Source organism: Symphalangus syndactylus, chromosome 3 (genome assembly GCF_028878055.3).
Source record: "Symphalangus syndactylus isolate Jambi chromosome 3, NHGRI_mSymSyn1-v2.1_pri, whole genome shotgun sequence".
NCBI lineage: Eukaryota > Metazoa > Chordata > Mammalia > Primates > Hylobatidae > Symphalangus > Symphalangus syndactylus.
The window spans coordinates 51,319,338-51,336,397 of NC_072425.2; the positions used below are offsets into that span (position 1 = coordinate 51,319,338).

The 17,060-nt window shown below is 47.0% G+C and overlaps 2 protein-coding genes across 4 annotated transcripts; both read left to right on the top strand.

Moving 5' to 3' along the window:
- The first annotated feature begins 476 nt into the window (after positions 1–476).
- On the top strand, positions 477–11,073 carry LOC134736258 (uncharacterized). Its single transcript, XM_063636639.1, has 3 exons — positions 477–571; positions 657–1,104; positions 10,852–11,073. The coding sequence occupies exons 1-3, from the start codon at positions 477–479 to the stop codon at positions 11,071–11,073; spliced, it is 765 nt and encodes a 254-aa protein (XP_063492709.1).
- LOC129479193 (putative uncharacterized protein FAM120A2P) lies at positions 10,996–17,029 on the top strand. Of its 3 annotated transcripts, none has more exons than XM_063636271.1 (4): positions 10,996–11,135; positions 11,238–11,338; positions 11,554–11,840; positions 16,966–17,029. In XM_063636271.1, the coding sequence occupies exons 1-4, from the start codon at positions 11,111–11,113 to the stop codon at positions 17,027–17,029; spliced, it is 477 nt and encodes a 158-aa protein (XP_063492341.1). In that variant the 5' UTR covers positions 10,996–11,110. The 3 variants fall into 3 exon arrangements, with proteins under 3 accessions (XP_063492341.1, XP_063492342.1, XP_055127874.1); XM_063636272.1 differs by having other exon boundaries at positions 16,969–17,029; XM_055271899.2 differs by lacking the exon at positions 16,966–17,029 and adding an exon at positions 11,953–16,957.
- The last annotated feature ends 31 nt before the right edge of the window (positions 17,030–17,060 follow it).

Genomic DNA, 17,060 nt, shown 5'->3' on the forward strand with positions numbered 1-17,060 from the left:
GATTCTCCTGCCTCAGCCTCCCGAGTAGCTGGGACCACGCTCAACGAATTTTCGTATTTTTAGTAGAGAAGGGGTTTCACCGTGTTGGCCAGGCTAGTCTCTAACTGCTGACCTCAAGTGATCCACCTGCCTCGGTCTCCCAAAACGCTGGAATTACAGGCGTGGGCCACCGCACCCGGCCTAGCCTTTTAGTTTAAAAATTATTTCAGTGTTATTTTCACACTCTATGTTTGATAATACAATTTTTTTTGAGGCCGTTAGGCTTAAAGTATATTTTTTTAAGAGCCGACCTAACACATAAAGCCGGCCAGTCTGTACTGCTGATGGACCCCCAGTAGATTTGGGGTGCTGACGGCAAGAGGCAGTTTCAATGAAGAACTTCACTGTGAGGAATGACATCCGAAAGGGATGGTGCTGGAAGGCAGGCGGGAGACCTGGGTGGAAGCAGAAGAGGAAGCCGTCCAGGAGGGAAGGAGATGGTGTGGGACGCCGAGAGCGATGGGCGAGCAGAGGAGCGAGGAGCGGAGCGCATCGCGGGTGGAACCGGCGGGAAGGGCGTGGGAAAGGCCGTGTTTTCAAATGAGGCGGGCGCCGGGAGAGGCTCCGGCCGGGGGAGCCGCGCGCTCTGATGGGGAAGAGCTGCCTGCAGACTGAAGCCGAGAGGAGGAAGCAGCGGACCTCCAGGGGTCCCTGCAAACTCCCATTTCCTCCCCGCGCCCCTCGCCCCCCCCAGCCCGTTGGCGCCGGGAAGGCGCAGGATTCAGAGCTCAGAGGCCCGGGGCCGGCGGCCGCCTACCCTCAGTGGCTCGGGGGTGTCGGCTGAGGCGGGGCGGAGGCGGGGACCGGGGTAACTCGCTCGCGCAGGCTGGAGCCGGCACAGGGCCCAGCCCGACCCTGCTTTGGCCACTACCCCCCGGGTCTCCAGCGCCGCCGGACCCTCACGCCGCCACCTTCTCTCCAGCTCAGCGCCGCCGCGGCCGCAGCCTCCTGCCTAGCATCTTCCAGCCCCCAATCCCTGAGAATCAGTTCTGGGATGTAACAGAGCAAGCGGACATTATTCTGGGACCAGCAAGCCTCGGTCACTGCAGCCACCACGCTACGTGGGTAAGTAAAGGCCTCTAGGATTCAGCATGGACCATGCGGTAATCCAAAGAGGTTGAAATATTCATTCACCATGAAATCTTACAGATTTATTCCCTTGAAATGCGATTTTCTGCAGTCATACAGCCTGAGACAGCTGAGTGCTCTAGCAAAAGGGCCAAAGGAGGCAGGTCCTCTAGGGCAGAAAGAGTGAAAACTGAAAGAGACCACATGGTGGCCCACACTGCCCGAGGCCAGGCCTGGCTGACAGCTGGACGGCTGGACCCACCCGGTGGCCCTTCTGTCCTATTGTGGTCAGGGCAGGAGCAGAGCCCCCGGGGCCTCCTGCAGAGGAGTGGGCTCAGTAGGGGGCAGGGACGGCCTTGGGGGTTGGGGACTGACCAAGCCTGGGGACTATGACCCATAGGTGGGGCCCATTATAGAAGCTGGTGATGACTTCCTTATTTTCTCCAGAGATGGTCTGATACTCCACAGTGTGGAGGTGCCATATTTAGCCATGTCCCTGCTGTCAGCCTCAATAATATGTTTTTTGCTATTATTATGACTTTTGAACCCAAATGCCCATCAATGATAGACGGGATAAAGACAATGTGGTACATATACACCATGGAATATTATGCAGCCATAACAAGGAATGAGATCAGGTCAGGCATGGTGGCTCACACTTTGGGAGGCCAAGGTGGGAGGATCACTTGAGGCTAGGAGTTTAAGACCTGCCTGGCCAACATGGCGAAACCTCGTCTACTAAAAACATTATACAAAAATTAGCCTGGCATGGTGGTACGCACCTGTAATCCTAGCTACTTGGGAGCCTGAGGCACGAGAATCGCTTGAACCTGGGAGGCAGAGGTTGCAGTGAGCTGAGATTGTGCCAGTGCACTCCAGCCTGAGCAACAGAGCAAGACCCTGTCTCAAAAAAAAAAAAAAAAGGAATGAGATCATGGCCTTTGCAGGGACATGGATGGAGCTGGAAGCCATTATCCTCAGCAAACTAACACAGAAACAGAAAACCAAATACTGCATGCTCTAACTTATAAGTGGGAGCTGAACAATGAGAACATGGACACAGGGAGAGGAACAAGACACACTGGGGCCTGTCAGGGGTTGAGGTGAGGGAAGCGAGAGCATCAGGAAAAATAGCTAATGCATGCTGGGCTTAATACCTAGGTGATAGGTTGATAGGTGCAGCAAAACACCATGGCACACGTTTACCTATGTAACAAACCTGCATGTCCTGCATATGTACCCCAGAATTTAAAATAAAAAATAACATTAAAAAAGAATGTTATTTTCACCAGGTATTCAATATTATACTTTTGCCGTATTTTACTAATAACTTTAGAATTTTGACATTGCTTAAAAATGTTTTACATTAAATCCTCACTTTGTCCTATAACTTTGCTTACTAAACTCATCCTTTCCTAGGTTTTTACTAAAGTTTTTTTTGTGGTTGTTAGGAAAACCTGTTAATGTAAGAAAAAATAGAAGGAACAGTAGAATGAGTGGTGGTGTACCTACTTCAGGTTACACAAATGGCAACCTGTGCTTGAGATCATTCTTTTATAAAAAAGAGATGCATCAGGCCTTTCTAAGTCATGTACAGCCCCCTTGAACATGTTTTTATATTTTCTCACCTCATACCTATGGGATAATTAATAGCATTGCTTTGCTTTTTAATTAAAGTCTGTATTGTACATGCCAGTCTGCGCTTGCTCTTTTTGAGATGTGTCCTTGTTCACCTTTATCAATTTTGTTGTTGTTGTTGTTTGAGACAGAGTCACACTCTGCGCCCAGGCTGTAGTACAGTGGCACGATCTTGGCTCACTGCAGCTTCCGCTTCTCGGGTTCAAGTGATTCTCCTGCCTCAGCCTCCTGAGTAGCTGGGATTACAGGCGTGTACACCTGGCTAATTTTTGTATATTTAGCAGAGACGGGGTTTCAGCATGCTGGCCAGGCTGGTCTCGAACTGCTGATCTCAAGTGATGCACCCATCTCAGCCTCCCAATGTGCTGGGATTACAAGCATGAGCCACCACGCCCGGCCAGTTTTTATCTTTAAAGCTAACGCAGATGACGTTGATTTTAAGCCCCGGAGGCTGACAGAATAAAGGGCGCCAAGAGGCAAGTCAGGGCATTATTCCCTTTGAGTAGAAAGGCCACTCATCTTGCCCTTCTGGTCCACAATTCCCAAGTAGAAAATTAGATTCTCCTGCTGGTGCTGGGGGCTTTGCTTTCAGCGTCTGCTCTGCAACCTTTCGTCCCATTTTCAGTGAGTTCGTGGTAGTTAGTGTGAAGTAGGAAGTGACACAGGCTGCCTGATCGTGTGGCTGTTTTGGAAGGTCATTTTTATTTTGAACTTAAAAATCAGATGTTTTGGAAGAACCTACACTCTCCTTTGAGCTATTGTCTGATTTAAAAGACTGCAGCGTGTGTCTTCCCAAAGTGGATGCGTTTAGGTTTATTAATGTTGGGTTTGTTAATGGTGTTTCAATATTTGGTTACAAATGAGGAATGTCAGTTCAGTTTACCAGTGACTTCAAAATAGAGACCTGGTAGAGTTTTCTTTTAGGTTGTGCTTTTCCAAAACTCACCAGTGGACAGAAACTGATTTATCTTATTTCATCATAGACTTACAAAACACATTTTGGTGCCTAAATGGGAATTGAGGTTTTTGTTTTTTTGTGTGTGTTGCTTTTGTGAGTGTTTGTAGAGACAGAGTCTTGATGTGTTGCCTGGCCTGGTCTGAACTGCCTCAGCCTCCCAAGTGTTGGGATTGTAGGCATGAGCCACCATAACCAGTCTTAATGAGATGTAACGTTCCTATTCTGCCTTCTTGAACTTTGCTCAGTCAGTACAAGTATTCTGTTCAAACTGATTAATTAAACCCAGGAACTGAATACATTTAGATAAAACTTGCTACTTGAGACTCAGGCACTGGGTGGATTTGAATGATGCCCTATCTCGTGATGTCTACCCTCTCACTATCCACATTCAGGGATGGAAAGGATTTGGGGAGTGAGGAATGTTTATAGAAGTTCAGCCCAGCTCCCTGCTGTAGAATGTTCTTGTATGAGCAGTCCAGCAGTCAGTAAAGCAACTCTTTTCATTGTTGAACTGCTCTCGTTCTTAGAAAGTTCTTGTTTCTGTTGACTTGAAGTTTGCTTCCGTGGTTTAATTTTTCCCGCTGTTCCGAATTCTTTCACGTGCCACACAGGACGTGCCTGTTCATTGAGTTCATAATCTTACTTCTCATGGGCCTTGCACTTAGCCTTCTTCAAGCTGATCATCCCTCAGGTTTTGCCTCCTTCTGTCACCAGGCCTTCTCTTCTGGGCGCCGGCCTCAGGCTCTTCCCATGGGGTCTGGCCAGTACCGCAGGCTCTGGGCTGACATCAGCTGCTCCCAGGCTCTTAGCTCTTGGGAGTTGCTCCTCCATCCTTTGCCTCCCTGGGCACTGACATTGCACCTGGTCTCAGTCCAGGCTCGGCCAGCCTGACCAGCTCTGCGGGGCCTCCTCTCCCTACAGGATGGCCAGATGCCGTGCCCTCCCACTGTGCTCCAGACCCCACCCTGCCTCTCTGGACACTGGATCTGTAGTGTAACGGGAACAGGTCACATGACAGTTTCCTTTCTATACCTTCTTATCTTCTGTAGACTATTGATATTTAGTAAACATGTCCGTTTGCACATGCTTAAAATGGTTGGAAAGTTTTGCCTTGTCTATGTTTGCAAGCGATGAAAATTAAAGGTGGTAGGGATTATATTGATTTATTTAATCTTGGACTCAACATTTTCAAAGCTATATTTTTTGGGTAATATTTGAAAATCAAACAATGTCTGCCCATATAGTTTTTTTTTGCCCATGTAATTTTTTTTTTTGAAGACTTACTTTGTACTCTTGTTTTGTTTAACATAACGTTTCAGAATAATATGCCAAGTAATGGATGAGCGTTTGTTAGGTTGGGCTAGGAATGGGGACTGAGGTAAGGCAGACCGTAGTTCTAAGAAGAAGTTCCAGTTTAACACCATTCCTTTGAGAATTATATCTTATTTTAATTCAGAGCAAAAGCCACACAGCTGCATACAGGCGTAAGTGAGTCCTTTGAGGAAGTAGGTAACTGAGCTGTAAAAAATCGAGATTGCAGCCAGGTGCAGTGGCTTATGCCTGTAATCCCAGCACTTTGGGAGGCCAAGGCAGGCGGATCACCTGAGGTTGGGAGTTCAAGACCAGCCTAACCAACATGGAGAAACCCCATCTCTACTTAAAATACAAAAAGTTAGCTGGGTGTGGTAGTGCATGCCTGTAACCCTAGCTACTCGGGAGGCTGAGGCAGGAGAATCGCTTGAACCCAGGAGGCGGAGGTTATGGTGAGCCAAGATCACGCCATTGCACTCCAGCCTGGGCATCAAGGGCAAAACTCTGTCTCAAAAAAAAAAAAAAGTTGAGATCGCACAGCCGAGGGACTGCAGTGTGTGTTTCTTTTCTCTTCATTCTGAAAGAACTTTTTACTATTTAAAAACTAACTTTAAAGTTATGAAATATTTTGAAATATAATAAACTTTTTTTGCCTTTTTTCCTCCTTTTGCTTCTTGTATTCAGTCTGCATACTTTTTTTTTTTTTTTTTTTTTTTTGAGAAGGAGTCTCGCTCTTTCACCCAGGCTGGAGTGCAGTGGCGCGATCTCGGCTCACTGCAGGCTCCACCCCCCGGGGTTCACGCCATTCTCCTGCCTCAGCCTCCTGCGTAGCTGGGACTACAGGCGCCCACCACCTCGCCTGGCTAATTTTTTGTATTTTTACTAGAGACGGGGTTTCACCGTGTTAGGCAGGATGGTCTCTATCTCCTGACCTCGTGATCCACCTGCCTCGGCCTCCCAAAGTGCTGGGATTACAGGCGTGAGCCACCGCGCCCGGCCCAGTCGGCATACTTTTTTAACGGAAGCTCACCTCTCTAGTAAGTGTGAAAAGAAGAGAGTGAGAAACTGGTAGTATGACCTCCACTCTGGAGCCCCCCATGTCCCTTGTGAGAAAGATGGCTCTTGTTGTAGAGAAGACACACAGCGGTTCTGCTCAGCTGCACTTGGGCATGGAGAACAAGAACCCACATAGATGAAGGCCTGAATCTGCAGAGGCAGACCCTGGGTTTGGAGGCACTTCTGCAGCCTTCAGAAAATGCAGACAAATTAATTCACTTATTGGACTGCCTTGATAGAATAGGATTCTATACAGAGGATTATTTGAGGTCAGTGATTGGAATGTGATTTTAGAAAATATTCTTACCTTGGAATTATTTGGTTTTATGCTGTAATATAGTTTGTTTGTTTGTTTGCTTTAGAGGAAAATTGGTGCTTTCAAGGAAGGTTTTAGGATGTAATGGCCAAAAATAGAAAAACAAAAATGATCATCTTCACTTGAATGCTGCTGCTGCGTGAGACTAGCCTTGCATTTTTACTATTACAAAGTTAGGGCCGGGCATGGTGGCTCATGCCAGTAATCCCAGCACTTTGGGGGCCGAGGTGGGCAGATCGCTTGAGGTCAGGAGTTCGAAACCAGCCTAGACCCTTAGAGGCATGGATCTGTGGACTTATTGTTCAGTCAGGGGCATGTGTGCATGTGGGTCTGTGTGCGTGTTGCGTGCAAGTGTGAGGTGTCTGTGACCACACACATGCTGGTCTCATTATTCTCAGCTTCTCATACTGCAGTTTTCCTTGTTTAGTACAAAGCTGGAAGCTCTGCCAAGGTTTTTTCTTGGTGTGAGCCAGGATCAAAGGGCTATAGCATTTTAGAGCTTGCAAGCTGAGAGCCCTTAGAAGGTGGGAACTTCACACAGGATCATAGTCTGTAAGATTCCTGGTCCTTCTCTGGGGGCAGTCAACAACGATCTATGCTGTACTCCCAGCCTCCATGGGCCATGCTTGGCTCTCAGGAGGCTGGGCCCAGGACAAAGTTTGCACTCCTGGTCTCACCACCCCTAGTATCAGCTTAGGGAGCCTCTTGTGAGTGCAGCCATGGATGTTTGCTTTCAGGGAGTGGGAGCAAAGTTTGGGGAATGTTTCTGTCCTCACCTATTTTGGCAGATAGGCAGTGTGAAAGGTGGTGGTTCATGGGTTGTGTTCCCCATCCCTGGTGTATTTATCTGTTTTCATACTGCTATAAAGAACTGCCTGAGACTGGGTGATTTACAAAGGAAAGAGTTTTAATTGACTCACAGTTCAGCATGACTGGGGAGGCCTCAGGAAACATAACAATCATGGCAGAAGGTGAAGGGAAGCAAGGCACCCTCTTCACAAGGTAGCAGTAAGAAGTTCCAAGTGAAGGGGAAAGAGCCCCTTATACAACCATCAGATTTTATGAGAACCCACTCCCTATCATGAGAACAGCATGGGGGAAACTGCCCCCACAATCCAATTACCTCCACCTTGTCTCTTCCTTGACACGTGGGGATTATGGGCATTAATTTCAAGATGAGATTTGGGTGGGGACACAAAGCCTAACCATATCATTCTGCCCCGGCCCCTCCCAAATCTCATGTCCCTTTCATATTTCAAAACCAATCATTCCTTCTCAGTGGTCCCCCAAAGTATTAATTCATTCCAGCATTAACTCAAAAGTCCAAGTCCAAAGTCTCATCTGAGACAAGACAACCCCCCTCCACCTATGCGCCTGTAAAATCAAAAGCAAGTTAGTTACTTCCTAGATAGAATGAGGGTACAGGCATTGGGTAAATATGCCCCTTCCAAATGGGAGAAATTGGCCAAAATGAAGGGGCTATAGGCCCCATGCAGTTCCAAAACCTAGCGGGGCCATCAAATCTTGAAACTCCAAAATGATGTCCTTTGACTCCGTGTCTCACATTCAGGTCACACTGATACAAGAGGTGGGCTCCCATGGCCTTGGTCAGCTCCATCTCTGTGGCTTTGCAGGGTACAGCCTCCCTTCCGACTGCTTTCACAGGCTGATGTTGAGTGTCTGTGGCTTTTCCAGGGGCATGGTGCAAACAGTCAGTGGATCTACCATTTGGGGGTCTGTAGGACTGTGGCCCTCTTCTCATAACTCCACTAGATAGTGCCCCAGTGGGGACTCTAGAGGGGGGCTCTTACCCCACATTTCCCTTCTGCACTGCCCTAGCATAGGTTCTCCACGAGGGCTCCACTCCTGCAGCAAACTTCTGCCTAGACATCCACGCATTTCCATACATCCTCTGAAGTCTAGATGGAGTTCCCAAACCTCAGTTTTTGACTTCTGTGCACCCACAGGCCCAATACCATGTAGAAGCCACCAAGGCTTGGGGCTTTCACACTCTAAAGCAATGGCCTGAGGCCTGAGCTGTACATTGTCCTCTTTTAACCACAGCTGGGATGCAACACACCAAGTTCCAAGACTGCAAAAAGCAGCAAGGCCCTGGGCCCAGCCCATAAAACCATTTTTTCCTCCTAGGCCTCAGGGCTTGTGATGGGAGGGGCTGCGTTGAAGACCTCTGACATGCCCTGGAGACATTTTCCCCATTGTCTTGGTGATTAACATTTGGCTCCTCATTACTTATGCAAATTTCTGCAGCCAGCTTGAATTTCTCCTCAGAAAATGGGTTTTTCTTTTCTATCCCATCATCAGGCTACACATTTTCTAAACCTTTATGCTTGGTTTTCTTTTAAACATAAGTTCCAATTCCAAATCATCTCTGTGAATGCATAAAACTGAATGCTTTTAAGAGCACCCAAGTCACTTCTTGAATGCTTTGCTGCTTAGGAATTTCTTCCACCCGATACTCTAAATCATCTCTCTTGAGTTCAAAGTTCCACAGATCTCTAGGTCAGGGGCAAAATGCCACCAGTCTCTTTGCTGAAGCATAGCAAGAATCACCTTTGCTCCAGTTCCCAACAAGTTCTTTTTTTTTTTTTTTTTTTTGAGATGGAGTCTTGCTCTGTCGCCCAGGCTGGAGTGCAGTGGCGCAATCTCGGCTCACTGCAAACTCCGCCTCCTGGATTCATGCCATTCTCCTGCCTCAGCCTCTCCGAGTAGCTGGGACTACAGGCGCCCGCCACCACGCCCGGCTAATTTTTTTGTATTTTTAGTAGAGACAGGGTTTCACCGTGGTCTCGATCTCCTGACCTCGTGATCCGCCTGCCTCGGCCTCCCAAAGTGCTAGGATTACAAGCGTGAGCCACCGTGCCCGGCCTAACAAGTTCTTCATCTCCATCTGAGACCACCTCATCCTGGATTTCATTGTCCATATCACTATTAGCATTTTGGTCAAAGCCTTTCAACAAGAATCTAGGAAGTTCCAAAGTTTCCCACATCTTCCTGTCTTCTTCTGAGACCTCCAGACAGTTCCAACCTGTGCCTGCTACCCAGTTCCAAAGTTGCTTCCACATTTTCGGGTATCTTTATAGCTGCACCCCACTCTCTTCAGTACCTATTTACTGTATTAGTCCATTTTCATACTAGTATAAAGAAACTTTCCTGGGACTGTGTAATTTATAAAGGAAAGCGGTTTAGTTGACTCACAGTTCAGCATGGCCGGGGAGGCCTCAGGAAACTTACAATCCTGGCAAAAGCAAAGGAGAAGCAAGGCAGTTTCTTCACAATGTGGCACAAAGGAGAAGTGCCGAGCAAAGGGGAAAGAGCCCCTTATAAAACCATCAGATCTTGTGAGAACTCACTCACTATCACAACAACAGCATGGGGAAACGACCCCCATCATCCAGTTACCTCCACCTGGTGTCTCCCTGACACACAGGGATTATGGGGACTATGAAGATTATAATTAAAGACGAGATTTGGGTGGGGATGTGCAGCCTAACCATATCACCTGGTGTTCAGATGAAGAGGTTGTAGAAGTATATCTACTGCTTAAAGAGGGAAATTGGAGTCAGGAAGCTCTAGGCTTGGTTTTCTTCCACATTTAAAACAAACCCAAGGAAGAGATGGTGCAACTGTATGAGCACTTGGCGGATCTGTTGTGTCTCACACAGGTTTTCTCTTTTCTCTGTGTCTTCAGTAGTATGTGTCTTACCGACACTGCCTCAGGACTCCTGGCGTCCCCCAGCCCAGTTCTCAGCTTGACACTTCATAGGCGCTCAGCACCTAAGTGTTCCAAGAGGGAGTGCAGCTCCTAGGGGTCCATGTCCCATGTGCCATGTCCTCCTGTTTCCTGCTGGTGGTGTTTGGAAGTGCTGTTGACGTTTGGGCCCCAGTCGGTCCTTGTTACTGTGGGTCTTGTGCCATCTCTAGAACAGCCCTTTATGGGCACCATCTACTCATTCTTTCACTTCTGTTGGCTAATGTGGCCCCTGAGCTCTCTTCCTGTCCTTAGACCCCTCAAGGCCAGATGCAGTGTTGAGTGTGGAGGCTTCTAGCCCCTGCCTTCTGTCCCAGCTTCAGGCTGGCCCAGCTCCTTGTCCTGCTGCCCTGCTTCAGCCATTCTTCCACGTGGCTTTCAGTCCCCTAACAGATTTCTTCACTTTTGCAAGGTAGTGTGGGGATGATGACTAGCACATGGCAGCACACATCAGGCAGGTTTATGAAATTATGTTTTAAGAGAACACAGAATCCCAAATTACTCGTCCTGTAATACGTGTTAAAGTGTGTAACCTAATTGCTGAACAATGAAAAGCAATTCCTTTTATATTGGAAACTCACTAGTTAGCTGAGAACCTAATGGTAGTTGCAATGTACTTTAAATAGAAAAGTCCTCTTGCTTGACAAAGGTAAAGGAAACTGTTCGGTCCGACTTTGTTCCTTTCATGCCTGCCAGGGCTTCTGGTTTCGCGGAGACCTCAGGCTAGGAGCAGCCCTGAGCAGGGAGACAGTTACAGAGAATCCCCACCAAGTTGCAGGCAGAGGGACAGCCAAGGCCCTCAGGAAGTGCACGAGAGCAGAACCTCTACGGCAAGTTCACCGAGAAATCTGGAAAGTTCGAATCCCAGCCCCAGTCCATCAAATCGAGCATCATAAAATTAAGTTTTCCTTACTGTGAAATGGCAATTTGTAATGATTTCTGAGAAGTGGGACCCATGGTGGTGTCGATGTCTGAGCCAGGTGAGGGTGAGATCCCTGGCGCCATGGGCTGGCCCCCAGGATGCCCTGGAAAACGCATTCTGTTCACAGCTGTGTGATTCTTTTCTTTCTGTGTTGGTGAAGCAGCCAGACCTGGTCCGTTTGGAATGCCTGGGATGGTGCCGCCGCATGTTCCTCCTCAGATGCTCAACATTCCGCAGACCTCTCTGCAAGCAAAGCCCGTGGTAAGGCCTTCCCTGCATTGGGTCGGGTGGCGGGTGTCAGACACAGTGCATGCGCTGAATTTCAACGAATGCTAAAATAAGTTCCTAACCTCTTGAATTGATATGTGAAATAGATGCCAGTGTTTGTTGAAATAAAAATGAGCCAGAAAATGTCAGCCTGGGCCTGAGTCGGGTCCTGCTGGCCACGTGCGCGTGACCTGTGCCCTTTGCTTCAGGCCCCACAGGTGCCCAGCCCAGGGGGCGCTCCGGGCCAGGGTCCATACCCGTACAGCCTCTCTGAGCCAGCACCTCTCACTTTGGACACGAGCGGGAAGAATCTGACGGAGCAGAACAGCTACAGCAACATTCCTCACGAAGGGAAGCACACGCCGCTGTATGAGCGGTCCTCGCCCATCAACCCGGCCCAGAGCGGCAGCCCCAACCACGTGGATTCCGCCTACTTCCCTGGCTCTTCTACATCGTCATCTTCAGACAACGACGAGGGCAGCGGAGGGGCAACAAAGTGAGTGGTGCGCAGGTCGCTGGGTGCTTCCTGGCGAGTAGTGACCTGGGGAAGCTGCCTTCTGACCTGCCAGGCCAGCTGGTGCTTTGCTCAGAGATGTAGTTTGTTGCAGGTGGGTGATGGTCAGTCTGTACTCAGACGGGGGCTCCTTGGACAGAGAGGAGAGGGAAGAGTGGGTATGTTCTTGAAGTTTCCATGATTTAAAATCTGCACCATCCCAGCCCCATGGCCTGGAGCCACAGGAAACTTTCTGGGGAGGAATTTGACAAGAACTGGTTTGTGTGATGACCAAAACATGGGGGCATTTGTCCACCCACCACAGCAACCTCCTGCCAACCCCCGAAACATTAATCTCCTGGCTCACGGATCAAGGGAGGTCTGAATTTCCTGTCCTTCTGCTAAACTCAGCAGGTCACAGGACACTTTGGAAATAACACTGTTTGCCCAAGCAAAACCCTAGAAGGCTGCCTAGACCCAGGTTGGAATTGTTTCCTTAGAGGAGTATTTTAAACACTGTGTGGGCTGGACGCGGTGGCACGTGCCTGTAATCCCAGTACTTTGGGGGGCCAAGGCAGGTGGATTACCTGTGGTTGGGAGTTCGAGACCAGCTTGGCCAACATGGCAAAACCCCATCTCTACGAAAAATACAAAAATTAGCTGGGCGTGGTGGCATGTGCCTGTAGTCCAGCTACTCAGGAGGCTGAGTTAGGAGGATTGCTTGAACCCAGGAGACAGAGGTTGAAGTGAGCTGAGATGTCGCCAGTGCACTATGGCCTAGGTGACAGAGCCACACTCCATCTCAAAAAATAAAAATAATAATAATAATAATAAAAACACTGTGTGTCCCTGAGTAAATGAGTTCACAAATATATAGTTGGTTAAAATCTGATAGAAGAGGCTGGGCGCGGTGGCCCATGCCTGTAATCCCAGCACTTTGGGAGGCAGTGGCAGGCGGATCACTTGAGTTCAGGAGTTCAAGACCAGCTTGGCCAACATGGTGAAACCCCGTCTCCACTAAAAACATAAAAACTAGCCAGGCGTGGTGGTGGTCGCCTGTAATCCCAGCTACTCTGGAGGCTGAGGCAGGAGAATCGCTTTAACCCGGGAGTTGGAGGCTGCAGTGAGCTGAGATCACGCCACTGCACTCCAGCCTGGGTGACGGAGCAAAACTCCAACTGTGGGAAAAAAAAAAAAATTCCAATCAAGGAAATCTTAAGTTTGTACTCCTCCCCTCCCTTTAAACTGTCTTATATTTAAAAAAAAATAAAAAAAAAGAGAAAGAAAATGTCTTTCTTTAAGTCAGTGTCTCTTTTTCCTTAGTGTGAAGTCCAGAGTAGATAACCAGGGCTGGTTGATGTTACATCTATTTCTGATGTAAGAAATCTAAGAGACGTAGTTGTTAGTTTCCATGCCAGTTCTTACCTGGTGTGTCACCTGAAGCAGGTGATCTTTCCTCTCTGTCCTCTGTCCATCTGTAAAATGGCAATGAATGTCTGTTGACTCAGGGCAGAGGTCACTGAAGGGCTCATGCTATCCAGGGATGCACACCCTGTTTATGGCAAAGAAGTATAAAATTAATAAATGTTGATTTGCTGTATGTGCAGGGAAGTATAAAATTAATAAATGTTTATTTGCTATGTGTGCAATGCTAAAACTCTAAAATGAAGTAAAGAGTTGTAATTGAATATTCAAAGTTTTAAATTAACCTCTAGCAAGATAATATATTGAGTACCCTTTGAATCAGAATCTCTGATTGGGGTCCCCAAAATTTGCATTTTAAATAAGCACCTCAGTCAGTCTTTAGCACACTGAAGTTTGAGAACAACTGCTTGATGGTCTTGGAAGCCCTTATGCACTAGAATTATAAGGCATGTGCATTTTGTTGTAAAATGTGACTCATGTCAGCAAGGTCAAAGTGTCTGTACAATACAATTTTCATCTTAGTAAATGTTCTTTCTGAACTCTGAAACATAGGTAAGAAGTAAGACAAAAAGCAAAATAAGTAAGCTTTGTGACCCCAACAAGAGTTTAGTGCTAGTGATGGAGATGTGGAAACCAGGTCAAGGTGCTGACTTGGGGACGTGGGTGGTGACTGGGGCACATCCCAGTTGAGGTGCTTGTTCCTCCGGTAGGGAGGGATTGAGAAGAATGCGAGTTGCCCATCTAATTTGGCAAGTTGTCTATATTAGTCTGTTCTCATGCTGCTAATAAAGTCATACCCAAGATTGGGTAACTTGCAAAGGAAAGAGGTTTAATTGACTCAGAGTTTCCACATGGCTGGAGAGGCCTCACAATCATGGTGGATGGCAAAGGAGGAGCAAAGTCACATCTTGCATGGCAGCAGGCAAGAGAGCATGTGCAGGGGAACTCACCTTTATAAAACCACCAGATCTTGTAAGATTTATTCACTATCATGAGAATAGCACAGGAAAGACATTCAATGACCTCCCACCAGATACCTACAATGACCCATGGGAATTATGGGAGCTACAATTCAAGATGAGATTTGGGTGGGGACACAGCCAAACCATATCATCATCTTTGTTAGGTTGAGCTGAACTTGGAGTAGGTAGGACTGCCTGAGCACGTCCTGTCTTTTCTGGGTATGCACCTCCTACCTGTCTGTGAAGGTTCTGGTCAGCTTTTTGGAGGTCTGGGCATCTGGTCTCCCTCTGATCTCTCTCAGTGCTTATTGTCTTTATCCCTGGCATGGCATCTTTACTGTTTTCTGGAGATGCATCTTGTTTCTGCCACTGGCATCTGACCTGCTCAGAGTCTTGTGTTTTGCCATCCTTGTGGTATGAAGTGCTGTGAAGAATGCGGGGTGCACCCTATAATCAAAAGATTGGATTCAAGCTGTGTGACTTAGGAGTAACTTAATTTCCTTGAATCTGCGTCCACTTTTATTATAATAAGGAAGAGACAGACATGTTAGACTTGAGATGAATGAAGGCAGAGGAGACAAGTGTGTTTGTTCCTGAAGGCTTTGGGGTCAGAAACTAGCATTTGACTTGGGGTCAAACCCTTGATCACGGGCATCCTTTGCTTCTGGCAGGTGCAGGGGTGTGACTTGGATTTATGTGTCCACAGCTGCCAAGTAGAGACAATGTTCATGGTTTCCTGCAAGGGTTCTAGCGTGTTGAATGCGTTGTATGTAGTGGAGCAGAAGCCCGCGAGTAGAAACCTCCGCAGGAACCAGTGTGAGTGCAAGGAAACTTAAACTGTCATTGATAGATTGTGGGAGGCTCAACATGGACAAACCTGAGAATTAAAGACTCCAGAGGGCCTGGTGATGTGGGGGTCCACATGCTTTTGTGCATTTTACCTGCTAGATCTCTAGCAAATTCTCACAGTAAATATTGGAGAAAAATCCCTTGTACCTCTGGAACGGGGAAGGAAAATAGAATTATTTAAAAATGTGAGGGAACACTTTTTTTTTTTTTTTTTTTAGACAGAGTCTCGCTCTGTTGCCCAGGCTGGAGTGCAATGGCGCCATCTCAGCTTACTGCAAGCTCCGCCTCCTGGGTTCAAGCGATTCTCCTGCCTCAGCCTCCCAAGTAGTTGGGATTACAGGCGTGAGCCACCACGCCCAGCCAGAACACTCTGTTCTTAACAAAGCCTCCTCTCAGGAGAAACTACCTAACCAGAGCCTAACCTGCTGGGTTTCACAAGAACCTAATTAATCTGAGGGAAAGGAAACACCCAAATCTAGCTCCCCATAGCCATCCTGTCCCAGCTAAGCAGGGCCAGGGACTGAGAATCACATGTGAAGATCACAGCCCAGAGACTCATTATAAGACTCAGACCTAATAATTGAACTATAGAACCTGTGTCCCCCTGAAAAGAGAAAAAGCAAAATCATATAAAGTGCTCAACTGAAACAAGAGAAAGAAGAAAAAGAATGGAAGACATGGAGAAAGAATGGAAAACAGTAACAAATATAGTAAGTAGCTCTTAATCCACATATATCAATAATTAAACATCAGTGATGTAGATACGCAAATTAAAAGAAAGAGGCTATCTGATGGAATCAAGACCCAGCTATTTGTGCCTACAGGAAACTCACCTTATATATGAAGACACGTTCTCTTTCTGTTAACGAATGGTTACAACTACTGTGATGTGCGAGTTACTGAGGTTTATTGTGGAATGAACACAGGAACTCTATTTGAACCACTGCGTGAATGGAGACGTGGTGAATAGTTCAGGGTAGATGGTGTAAGTCACAGAATGTTCTAGTAGATGGGGAAATGCACCATGGCCACTGAATGTTATTCATTTACTTTCTCTGTTGTGCAATTGCAAAGTTCGTATTGTTGGTCGACTTTTAAATAATATTTCTAAGTAAATAGTGAGACAAGTTATTCTAATTATTATCATAGTCTTTTCTAAGTGTCAAGGCTTTTTAAAAATATAGTTGAAGTCATGGTAATTTTTTAAGGAAATGTTTTTGTGGGCCTCCCAAATGGACATTGTGTTACAATAGAATTTTTTTTTTTTTTTTTTTTTTTTTGAGATGGAGTCTCCCTCTGTCGCCCAGGCTGGAGTGCAGTGGTGCGATCTCAGCTCACTGCAAGCTCCGCCTCCCGGGTTCATGCCATTCTCCTGCCTCAGCCTCCCGAGTAGCTGGGACTACCGGCGCCCGCCACCACGCCTGGCTAATTTTTTTGTATTTTTAGTAGAGACGGGGTTTCACCATGTTAGCCAGGATGATCTCGATCTCCTGACCTCGTGATCTACCCGTCTTGGCCTCCCAAAGTGCTGGGATTACAGGCGTGAGCCACTGTGCCCGGCCTAGAATAGAAATTTTTAAATTAAGTATTTAGAACAGATTTTTTTAGTCAACAGGTTTTGTTTCAGGGATAATCTTTTTGTCTGTGCTTCTTTCTCTCAATGCCTTCTTTGTCCTTATTTCTTAATGGTGGTTGTGTTTTCCCCTCTTCATTTGTTTTTACTCTCATAAAGCTTCACAACCATTTCTGCAGTGCTTCTTTTTGTTGCTGGGTGCTTAGCATGCAGTAGTATTTTTATTTGAACATTTTCATACCTTAGGTTAAGATTTTCACAGTTTCTAGTACATTATCTTTTGCATTTATTGTTGTGATTATTCTCTTTGAATTGACAGCAGAGCTTTCAACACCTGTTTTCTTACACTGGGTGTCTGGATTCTGGGAAGACTCCAGGACTAGGTGAGAAGGCCTTTTCAGTTTGTCTGGTCAT

Excerpts from the sequence above, each read along its gene's own strand:
- LOC134736258 (XM_063636639.1), top strand. The coding sequence starts at position 477 with ATGGTGTGGGACGCCGAGAGCGATGGGCGAGCAGAGGAGCGAGGAGCG. Across the intron at positions 572-656 it reads AAGGGCGTGGGAAAGGCCGT|CCGAGAGGAGGAAGCAGCGG; the intron begins GTTTTCAAATGA and ends TGCAGACTGAAG. Across the intron at positions 1,105-10,851 it reads GCAGCCACCACGCTACGTGG|GGCTTCTGGTTTCGCGGAGA; the intron begins GTAAGTAAAGGC and ends CATGCCTGCCAG.
- LOC129479193 (XM_055271899.2), top strand. The coding sequence starts at position 11,111 with ATGGTGGTGTCGATGTCTGAGCCAG. Across the intron at positions 11,339-11,553 it reads CTCTGCAAGCAAAGCCCGTG|GCCCCACAGGTGCCCAGCCC; the intron begins GTAAGGCCTTCC and ends CCTTTGCTTCAG. Across the intron at positions 11,841-11,952 it reads GGCAGCGGAGGGGCAACAAA|GTGGGTGATGGTCAGTCTGT; the intron begins GTGAGTGGTGCG and ends AGTTTGTTGCAG.